Genomic DNA, 12,233 nt, shown 5'->3' with positions numbered 1-12,233 from the left:
TGAATTTCTTTTGGTGTTAGAGATGTAGGCCTATCATATTTCTTTTTCATAAATGCTCCTTGACATTCGGTATAATGTGTAAAACATCTCATATTCTTTGATTCAGACCTGAGGATGATGGAGTTAAGAGTGACAAAAATAGTTAGTGTTGCTTGCTAAAGAAGAGAAATAACACTCCGAGACCCATGTTGTAGATTTATTATCTGTAAGAAAGCCCTTTGCCTATGAGAGGGTACACAAAATTTACTAGTCATTTTTTACCCACGTCATAATTAAATTCCTCCATTATATTAGGGATAATGAATCCTACTTGTATCAGAACTGGAATTCGAATATAAAATCGAGAAAGGTCGATGATAGCCATAGTTGAAAGTATTAGAAACCAATATCTCTCATTTTAATTGTCTAGTTTCCACATTCATACTCCCGCTATTCCAAACTATGGTATACATTTGTTGAAGTTCTCAGTAATGTAATGTAACTTTAACACATTTTCTAGGTAGTTATTTGTTTAATAAATTAACGTAAGAAAAACAAATAAATGAAGTACATTTCATTCTGTGTGATGTCAAATTAATAAAAGAAAAACAAACATTGTTTTGAGAGAGGCAAATTAACATAATAACAGCAATAAATTACAACCCATTTTTATACAGCTGTTGTGCCTAAGATGTTCTATTCAAAATTGAATGGGTTGGTGTTTCAATTTCTGCAACAGGAACACCATAGCAGGTGCCCATTTGATTTCTATCCATAATGAACTATGTAAATATTATGGTTTGATACATTACAAAAGACTAGAAACTTTCACAACTTCACTGTCTGATAGTCCCTTCACTACTGAACAGAATACCACACAGCGAAACATTTCATGCACGCTTGCACAATAATCAAACTTGTTTTGTTTGTTACTATACCCTATTTTGGAACGAAGGGAATACAACATATTTAGAAAATCTTAGAGTACCGGTATTGCTTAATTTTGTTTTTGTCCCCTACTTTCAGACAATATTGAAGTTACTGTATCAAAAGTTTATAGACAGTTTTAATGGAAAACCATTATTTGAAATAAAGTATAGTCATATTGTGAAATAGCCGAATACATATTATTTGCTTCTCTTAACTTATTCCACATTCACAGAAGAAAGAAATGTTTAATTGGCAACACAATACTATATTTCTAAGAGCGTGCATAATGCAATTAGAGAAACATTGATATAGGTAAGCAATAATAGTTACGAAATGCTGCTGTTATTGAAGTGTTCAGATGTCTTTAGTAATAGGTTAAACGTTTTGCATAATATTAATATTTTATATATGTTTATAAAAGTGTATTCAAATTAATTAGTGAAATTATATAGACCTAACCATTCTATTTATATAGGATACCATATTGACTAAGCATGAACAAGTTTATATGCACTAGTGATGAGAATAAGCATTGGCAAGTTTTAAATGAAACATTTATGTTCCAGAGTCAAATAGATAAAATGTTACGGTGTGTGCTAGAGAGATAAACTTGCTCTCTTGTATGAAATGTATTTATTATTTCACTTATCAAATACCCATACTAACGACTCCCCTACAAACCAACTCATATGAAACACAGTAATTCCGTTGTAAATACTTGTACATACAGATATATGGTGTTTATTCAATGGAGAATTGGATTTGAGGGAGGTGGGATATGATTGTAGAGACTGGATTAATCTTGCTCAGGATAAGAACCGATGGCAGGCTTATGTGAGAGCAGTAATGAACCTCGGGCAAAATCTATCTATACTCCCACAATTATTGACATATTGTTCTGAAATTTTTTCTGCTGTTTCAGTGTATTCCAATATTTGATAATTGGTATTCAAATTTGTGTGTGTAAAGTATGATTGGGTGTAACAATTTTTAATTCATAATATGCTTGATTTTTTTTTTAATTTGAAATTAAACTTAATAATTAGAGCTTGAGCAAACTAAATGCCATTCCATAAGCTACCTTGAGAAAATGCATTATTAAAAATTTGTGAAATTGTAGCACAATATAGGAATTATATAGCTATCAAAATATTAACATAAAATTAATATGAATAATTAATAATGCTGATAATTACCAAAATTTGGTTCAAACCCCCTCTTAAATGAACAAACAATTCAAAATGACGTGATAACAACATTAAAGTATTTGTAGAATGCTTCAACAATATCTCAATTAAACAGCTGCTTTGAGAATGAGAAAAAATGAAAGAATATGGAAATAAAAGAGTAATTCTCTAAGAGTTTAGAAAACATTACCAGTTCTGATAGTGTGTAGCCTACATAAGAGTGGATCCTTTAATACAAAATGAACAGCGTGTCAGATTCTAAAATATATGATTAAATAAAGTAGCTAGTTAAGTGAAATTAAACTGCAATAATTGATAATGAACCATATGGTGCCTTTAATTCAGTTATCATTCATTTACACAGTCCTTAAAATGCGAGTTCATAGAAATATCTGTTTGTGTTTATTCAGTATTTTGCCAGGTGTATCTCTTTTACAGTTAAGAATTTTTATCATACCATCTGACGAGAATAATGTTATATCATTAATTATTTATAAAAATGATTTAATATCAAATTACTAAATTAATTCGTCCAATCAATCACAATTGAAAATTGTTCATGGCGACATATTTTCGAATGTCCCGATTTTGTGAAATGTTTTTCCCATTTCTCCAGTTATCAATGAAATTCATATATTATTTGGCACGTTAAATCATTTGAATGTGGTGAAATATGGTTAACTGTGTGTAGCGTTTGTTAAATGTAAACCATTTGCATAGAGCATGCATAGAAGAGAGATTTAATTGTAAATTCTTTCATGATCATTAAATTTTCACAACACTAAAAAAGAACTCTACTATTTTTTTAGAAAGAGAGTAAATATCCTGTACTCCTTTTTCCTGGAGAAATTAGACAAATTCTGATGATAATAAAAATGTGAACAAAAAAATGTTACTGAAACCTAAAAAAGTGTTATTTTAGCAGCTTTCACTGTTTTCTAGCAGAATGTTATTCCCTAGGGATTAATTTATAGCTGACCTTTCACATTGTTACCAGGTCTCAGAAATTGACCTCTAGCATTGGCTGTCTGCCAGTGGTTTTTATGTGGGTCGAGCACGGTAGAGGAAGTCTGTTAAAAGTCACTGAGAGTCCCCATTTCCATGTTCAAATAATTCATTCTTTCCTTTTTTCTAAAGTTGCTGCTGGGTTGTAACCTTTTTGTAAGATATAGCTCAAAGACGTCATGATAGACTACTCCTGTGGCCAATCTCGTAGTTAATGTAGTGTGTCATCTCAATCCTCGATTCATTAGGTGAGATTAAATTGTTTCGTCTTTTGAATTAGGAATGTGCAAGCAAAGTTAATTCTTCTTTCTTTTTTTGCTTTTTTCTTTCTTTCACCCTCCTCTTTAACTGAACATTTCAGTCATATCTAAATTTCCATGTATTATTTTATTGGGCATTAATAATACACGACCACATTGTTGTGTTATATTATTGTAATATAAATTTCCCTTTAATCGAGAATTTCCTTACTATAAGTTGATAGGGACAGGGTGCGAATTAACAGGGGAGGGGATGGGGGGGATTTTTTCCTCTGTTGGAAAGTTATCCCCCTCTCATAAATTCATATTAACATCCCTGCCAGTAATAATTTCTATCCCCCACACAAAATATAATTATTTTAATACGAGTATATGTACTTTATAAAGTATAAAGTATGCAAAGAAAATAATATTGATGTATTATAATTACTGGCAAGCTGACAACAATCAATAACTTAGGAATTACACATCTTATCTTAAGCCTGCTCATGGATGTAATTATTATTATGATCAAGATGCAAGACAAGCAACTCAGTGCGGCCAAGCGTTGAGCCATATCGAATGAGGATAATAATAATTTTATGTATGGTATTCTCTATCTAGGATTCTATCCCCCTCATCAGAAATCTTAATTCGCACCCTGGATAGAGGTGTGAGGCCCGTATAAGGTACTTTCTCCTAGATTTCGTGTGTGAGAATTTAATACTCTTTATGTGTGTAAGGAAAATATTTGTTGGGAATATGCGAACAGAGTTTGTTATTATTCTTTCATACTTTTTTTTATCTTTCTCTGTTCTCCATTTTTCTCTTTCTTTCCTCCATTTTCTCTTTCTTTTTTCCATTTTCTCTTTCTTTTTTACATTTTCTCTTTCTTTTTTACATTTTCTCTTTCTTTTTTACATTTTCTCTTTCTTTTTTCCATTTTCCCTTTCTTTTCCCCATTTTCTTTTCCTTTTTTCCTCCATTTTCTCTTTCTTTTCTCCATTTTCTCTTCCTTTTCTCCATTTTCTCTTTCTTTTCCCAATTTTTCTCTTCCCACTTCTTCTCTTTCTTTTATCAATTTTTCTCTTCCCACTTCTTCTCTTTCTTTTACCAATTTTTCTCTTTCTTTTCTTTATTCGAGATTCCAAGTCTGGCCCCAGTTGACACTGAATAGCTCATAACGAATTTTACAATTAGCAATGAAAAAAAAATACGTTTATGATATAAACAGAAAATAACTCGCTCTATATATGTACATTTGTTACCATATAAATGATTTCGAAATATCATGACTATTTAATTATAGTTATAATCAGGCTTCGCATTTTTGTCAGGCTGAATTTATCGAGGAGTATAGCTTTGTATGGTGGGAATTCAAATGCCTGGCACTCACTGCATAAGTGGTGGTACAGTAAGTCTTGTAAAATATAATGGAACATATGACAACACTGCAACTTAATTGTAATGGTTTGCACAATCGAAACATTTTGAACAAATATGTTTGCCATGCTATTGATTGCAATTGAATTTCAGAATTAATAATCTGATAATAAATATACAACAGAAGTTTTATACATATATACAAACAATAATTTACACCTATTTATTGAAATAACTACTATTACAATGACAAAAAAATACATTCTAACAAAAATAATAATTTCCAAATTCCGAAATAAACAACTGCAGTATAGATATTGATGACAGCATTTGTCTCCTGTGCATCTCCTCTATGACTGCACGGGATCACAATGAACAAGGTGTGCAAACATGTGTTGAGTATTGTTAATTCAACCAAATAATATGTTGTTGTTGTTTTCTAATTCCAGGCGCTTAACAATATAGTCATTTGACCTCTTGCACTCCAATATTTTTCAAAGATATCATCATGGCCAGCCACTGAAGCACAGATTTTGAGGTGTTCCGAATCCATTTTTTAGTTTGAGTTGCACAATGGGCAGTTAGGGGACTGATATATTCCAATTCTATGCAGGTGTTTGGCCAAACAATCATGGCCTGTTGCCAATCTAAATGCAGCTACAGACGATTTTCGTGGTAAATCGGGAATTAACTGTGGATTATGATGCAGAGAGTTCCATTTTTTCCCTTGAGATTGTGTTATCAAATTTTCTTTGTTGAAGTCTAAGTATGTAGATTTAATAAATCTTTTCACAGAGTAATACATAGATTTAGTAACAGGTCTGTAAGTAGCAGTGCTGCCCTTCTTTGCTAAAACATCTGCATTCTCGTTTCCCAGGATTCCACAATGGGATGGTATCCATTGGAATAAATTCTTTTTTGGAGTGAAAATGGCAAGTTGTAGCCGATTTAAGTGAACACCATATTTTAACGTTTTGGTGGCTACTTCATCCAAAAATATACCAAATAATATACAAGCATACATAACAACGTGCACTCCTACAAGTCAGAACTCATAGAGGTTTTGTAACCTGCTTGTGCCTTTAACTGATGTCATTAATGTACCATGAGAAACTACTCCATCACAATCTCTTGTGACAAACATGCGAAGCCTGGTTATAATTATGTAATCTTGGTGCTTTTTATGAAGTATTTTTCTCTTTCCTCCATTTTCTCTTTCTCTCCATTTTCTCTTCTCGTACATTTCTTTCTTTTTCTCCTTCATTTCTTTCTCTTTCGTTCATACATTTCTCCTCCCCCCCCCCATCCATTTCTCTCTTCCTGTCTTCATGTTCTTTCATAGTAAATTGTTGAATTTTTTAAATTGCAATCCATTCCAAAATTTAGGACAGTTTCTTCTCATATTCTGTCGCAGATATTTACAGTTAAATAATAAGTTTATATTTTATATACACAGTTGTACTTGAACAGGTTCCAGCCCACTGTGGGTTAAGGGGGGAAAACGCCGACAATCTTTTTAAAAAAAAAAAAAAAAACAGCCTTTTATCATACTGCATAATATCTAATTCCTAGAACCTACCAAGCCATTCATCTTCAAACTGTGCACACTAGATTACAGGACAGTAGAATACACTTATCAATGACAAAATCATTCCAGACTGGCTAAAAAGAAATGCTGTTGCCATGACTGCTTGGGAAAATATGTCTCGAATCGGTGTATTAGACAGTTTAACGTGAACTTCGTGTAAGTTTCAGATATGGACTCTGAACATTTAATTTCCTGTCCAGCACTGCAAAAATAAAAATTGCGAGAATTATTGGGAAGCCAGGATCCTAATGCCTTACAGTTTTCTAATTTTTTCTGTTCCTCCCCCCTTCCCTTTCAGCATTTGTTATTAGCCTACTGTATCTCATATAGGCCAATGACTAAGTCAAGTGTGTCTGCATTTAATTAATTGAATAAATAAATAACGTTTAATTACCAGTACCTAAAATTTGTGAGATTTCAACAAAACTTGCTATACTTAAGCTGATCTGTGGAAATGCATCACCTCACCATTTTGTACATCTCCTCCCCAGCACTTTTTCTCTAATATTTATCACACATAACCTAACACTAATGGTGTATTTATATTAATTTTTGTTATGAAATACTTAATCTGAGAACATGTAATATGATTATATGAACTGGTGCCATTCTTTGACTTGTTATTTACAGTAACCACTATTATATACTTAAAGTTTCCAGTTTCAATATTTTGTTTTGTTATGAAGATGGATTAAGTATTTAATAGAAAGTTTTCTTTCTGTTTATCCTATTGCGTGTGCGTCTCACAGAACATATTAAAGGTTGGATCAATAAAATTTTGTTTTCAAGTGATCATAACACACATCAGTATTCATCAATGTATTAGAATAGCTATTTGTAACAGTAGATTCTTTCTTTAATAGTCCAAGATGAAGATTTCACCTTTTCAATATCTTTTGCTTTTGGCATACAGGAATGGAAATAAAATAAAACTTTCCTCAAATGATAAGTCACAGTCTCTTCATACCATTATCCATACTTGATAACACTGTAAAGTTAACATAAGAATAAAATTTAGATGTCTATATATGGCGAGTTAAAACCTGCTGATGTGTGTTTGATTTTTGAGGACAATGGATATTCTTAATATGACTTTATTTTGGACAGAAGTAAAGCCAATAGTCGTACCATAATTGACATATGTGGTATTGTAGAAGAATTCTGTTCTAAAGTGGAAGGGTTCTGGGCCGATAAAGCCATTTCTTGTCCAAGTTTCTTGCTTTGTTGACAGATGGTCATGTTAAAACTGCAGCAGTCTGTGATGTTTGATCAGGAAGATTTAAGTCCAATCCTAGCATTGATGTAAATGTTGTGAGGATTTCTATAAGATTGTTAAAATTTATAGATGTAGCATAACATTATAAAAGTGCGCAAAATGTTAAACAGATTATGTGCTTTGAAACTTAGTCCTTGTCTAAATCTTGTCAATCTAAGAGATGAAGAAAAGATTTGTGTCTGGTTATGTTATGTAGCTACAGTATTGATAGGTGGATATTAATGTTTGATTTGTTGTTACAGAGCAGTAGATGGCAAAAAGGATAAAAAGAAGAAAGGCTTATTCTAGAAGATAAAGGATGTGCGTGGGAAGATGGGTGGAAGCGCACAAGGTAAAAAAACATTGTCACTTACTTATATAATTTGCATGTGTGCATGCGTGCAAAACCTAAAACTTAGTCAGCCATCCTTACCCAACTATATGCTCCACATGACATCTGTCATTGTTCATACTATCCAATGATTCATGCAACCATGACAGCACACTGATATAAACATAAAATACACACACACTCTCTCTCTCTCTCTCCTTTCCCCTACCCCTCCACACCTTCCTCTCCCCATATCCCCTACCCCTCTCCTCTGTCCTATCCCTCTCCCCCCTCCTCTTTCTCATCTCCATTTACTATTTTTTTTGTAACACTTTTTTTTTAATTAGGCATTGAAACCAATGTTAGAGCACATTGTTATTACTACCTGACTAAGGAATGAGCTGTTTTGTTACTGATAACGTTTCTGCAGAAGAAAAAATACTATACAGGGTGTAAACGATATAAACTGCCAAAAAAATGCATAAATAACTGAAGAAAAAAGTAAAATGTTGTTTTTCTGTGAAAAGTGTGACATTTACAGAAAAAGATGTGCTTTGTGAGTCTAACTTTTTTTGGAAAAGAGAAAAGTCATTATTTAGGCTACTTTGCCCAGCAAGTACACTGAAGCAATAATTTGTTACGGTACTCTTGTCGTGTATTGGTATGTGTTGGGTGCAAGGTCATTGGCAATAACATTTACGTTCATTAACAAATAATTAAACTACAAACAATTTTAAAAGCACGGTATTTCTCAAATTAAACATAACTTTATAAGATATAATTGAATTTCACTAGATATTTTGTTCAGTAGACTGATATGTACTGCCTATATAAGTTTGGCATTTATATTGTTTATACCTTGTATATAGTCTGCATATTGCCAAATTGCAGCTCAAGGCCATGTAACTTAATGCAAGTGTATGCAGTGTGATATGTCTTTTAGAGATCAAGATGTGTTGTTACTATTTAGTTCTTTGAAATGTAATTTGAGTGTGTGTTCATTAAAAAATTAGACTTTTATATAATTGAAATGTCAGTCGAAAAGTTTATGCAGTCAGTCATCACAGAGATGAAGGTAGGTTCTGTAGCTGCTTCTAGTTCCTTCACAATGGCTTTCATTGGAAAATGGGCCAGCACATTCACTAAGATCTTCTCTTGTTTAGTATGACTGCAAGTAAAGCTGGAAGAAATGCAGTCCAGCAAACGAAAACTGCAGTTGTGTGTGATGTTGTTATAAGTAAAAGTGCCTTTTCTCATAAATTTTAGTTTTTCTTTTTCCACAACCATTGGCTTGAAAAAAGACGTCATTTTATTAGACGATGATGGTAATGTTACGTTTTTATGCTTCTTTTTGTTGAGTGGTCACTGATGTATGCTCCCTCACTATGTAAGATTGAAAATGTCTAGTAGTACAATGTACATTCTACTTTGCCTTTCTACTTTAATTTCTGAATGTATGGAAAATCTTGCAGTTTATCATTCAATGAACAGTTTCTTTTTTGGTAACAATGGTTAGTAGAGGAGAAAAATTTGCTCTGGTGCAGGGGATCGAACACGGGTTCTTGGTTCTACGTACCAAGCACTCTAACCACTGATCTATGCTGAAGCTCAATCCACAGCACCGGATCGAATCCTTCTCCTCTAGTGGTTTAGGTCAACTGCCATTATACAAGGAGCGCACTCAATTGAGTTACCATTGTTACCATAACAGATAAATTCTGGAGGAACAAAAATTAATCTTTATGTAGATTTTCTTTTTATTGTATTAATAAAAACTCACAAAGAGGTATGTTAAAAGTTTAGAAAAACATTCCTCACATGTAGAGGATAAAAATATGTTCTATGAACCTGGATCCGGAAACAATTTGTTTCCTTGTTTGAGCTCTATTTCTAAACTGTGCTTACGTTGTATGATGCACGAGCCATTTTGGTTTTTATGTTGAATGCCATCACAGCTATTGTGTACATTACACGCCATATCAGAACACTGATTACCAGAGCTTTGGGAAACATGTACGGTACATAGTAACTTCCACCCTACCAACATGTGATTACATTCTAAGCAGAGGTAAGAGAAAAGAGCTACATATGAGCAGACTGTTCTGATATAGGGTTCTTGTTACATGATAGTTATGATGCCATTCTATACAAACTAGCTTGTGCATTATACATTGTAAGCAGAGTTGTATAAAATGAGCTCTAACAAAGAAATAGACTATTTCCGAACCTATGTTCATGTAACATATTTTCATTCTCTTCATGTGAGGAATATTTCCTCGAAGTTTTGACATTCCTTTTTGTTACAGTTTATATACTGTAAATAAACAGCACATACTACGAAGACAAAGCACCAAATGACCAAACAGGAAACTATCTGTTGGCAAATTTCGTAGGTTACATTCTATTCACTAGAGACGAGAATTCCATGCAAATGCATGTTTTTATAGGAACATGTTTAAGCAATTTTTAGCTTAATAATACATATAATATACATTATATTCAGTGTAAATTCATGTTTTAATGGTTTTGAGTGAACACCTCAGTTTCTGGATTTTTATGTCTCTTATTTTAACTTCAAGAATCAGGACTGAAGAGGGGAAAAGGAAAAAAAAAAACAGAAATAACAGAAAAATGAAATAAAATGTTAAGATTTTCACAATAAGATGTTAGAGGACCTTTCCCTGGACGAAAGTTCACTTTTACAACACTTTACCGACGATCCTCTACAGACTACCTGTCATTAATGGATTTATTACGTTGGATATTTTGAGAACAGTAGAAAGGAAATATAGCGAATTCAAGGAAACTGCTGACAAATAATTTAGGTCAAAAGCACCCTCTTTCAGGGAGGTTGTAAATTCTCTCCCTTTTCCAGTACTAGTAGCAATTTAGATTCTTCTAAAATTGGAATCATTCGCTAAACTGTCTTTGCAGTGTGTGAACCTCGCAAGTGATTAATGTGTTTGTTTATTCTGTTTGCGTGTGTTAACATGGTTCTAATATGCTTCCAATTAAAGGTTTCTCCATTCGGATAAAATGTACTAAACAATTTGAAGTCGACCAGTATGTCGTATCTGCTTCACTTATTGCAAGAATGCAAAAAAGGAAAGAATCTGCAAAGAATTCCATAGATCCCTCAGTTATACCGTGGGAAAGTGGGTGTAGCGGCGAAAAGCATACTGGTCAGAGTCATAAATGCGAACCTGGACTACGGATTCTTTTGTTCAGTGAAGAAGGTTATTTGTGACGAAAACTTGAATGCAGAATTTGATCTGATACTGTCACAAATATGTACATTCAAGTTTGCACCCATAACTTCTTGCAATGTAGGGAGATCATTCTCTGCCTACAAAAATATACTGACTGACAAACGCAGGAACTTCACAGAAACCAATTTAGAAATGTTGTTAGGTTATTAATTATGCAAAAGAAAATTGAACTGAAATAAGACATTTGGAACAAAAATGAAACTGCATATTTTAATGTATTTTCGCTTGATCGTGCATATTTCATAGTTTGATAGCGCATAATTGCAAGCATATTTTGAGATTTTATAGTGCATGAAATTCTCGTCTCTACTAATCAGTATGATTATCGAAAATAGGATAGCCAACATATTTAGACTGAAATGTAATGAACTCGATCCTTAATCAAGAAGTTGTTGTGGAACAATAGTTAGTATGTCTGACCATGAAATTTGAGTGGGTTATTTTACGACGCTTTATCAACAGCTTAGGTTATTTAGCATCTGAATGAGATGAAGGTGATAATGCCGGTGAAATGAGTTCGGGGTCCGGCACCGAAAGTTACCCAGCATTTGCTCATATTGGGTTGAGGGAAAACCCCGGAAAAAACCTCAACAAGGTAACTTGCCCCGACCGGGGATCGAACCCGGGCCACCTGGTTTCGCGGCCAGACACGCTAGCCGTTACTCCACAGGTGTGGACGTCTGACCATGAAATGAGCGGGCCTGAGTTCAGATGCTGGTTGGGACAAGTTACCTGATTGAGGGTTTTTCTGGGATTTTTCCTTAACACATTAAGAACAAAATGCTGGATAACTTTCGGCGCTGGACCCTGGACTCGGTTTTCTGTCATTATCACCTTCATTTCACTCAGATACTAGATAACCATCGCAGTTGATAAAGTGTCGTGTCCACACCTGTGGAGTAACTGTCAGCACGTCTGGCTGCGAAACCAGGTGGCTTGGGTTCAATTCCTGGTCGGAACAAGTTACCTGGTTGAGGTTTTTTCTGGGGTTTTCCCTCAACCCAATATGAGCAAATGCTGGATAACTTTCGGTGCTGGACCCCAGACTCATTTCACCGGCATTATCA

At 33.7% G+C, this 12,233-nt stretch overlaps 1 protein-coding gene across 9 annotated transcripts in view; it reads left to right on the top strand.

Annotated features, from left to right (window-relative positions):
• The window catches only part of pnut (septin 7-like protein pnut), a 394,868-nt gene that overhangs the window by 374,466 nt on the left and 8,169 nt on the right, over window positions 1–12,233 (top strand). For all 9 annotated transcript variants that reach the window (XM_069817912.1, XM_069817908.1, XM_069817909.1 and 6 more), the window contains one exon: window positions 7,830–7,918. In XM_069817912.1, coding sequence (XP_069674013.1) covers window positions 7,830–7,875 — 46 coding nt within the window. In that variant the 3' untranslated portion in view covers window positions 7,876–7,918. The remainder of the gene's footprint in view (window positions 1–7,829; window positions 7,919–12,233) is intronic.

The sequence above is a fragment of the Periplaneta americana genome, chromosome 2 (assembly GCF_040183065.1).
Source record: "Periplaneta americana isolate PAMFEO1 chromosome 2, P.americana_PAMFEO1_priV1, whole genome shotgun sequence".
Lineage (NCBI taxonomy): Eukaryota > Metazoa > Arthropoda > Insecta > Blattodea > Blattidae > Periplaneta > Periplaneta americana.
This window is presented reverse-complemented; position numbering and strand designations above follow the sequence as displayed.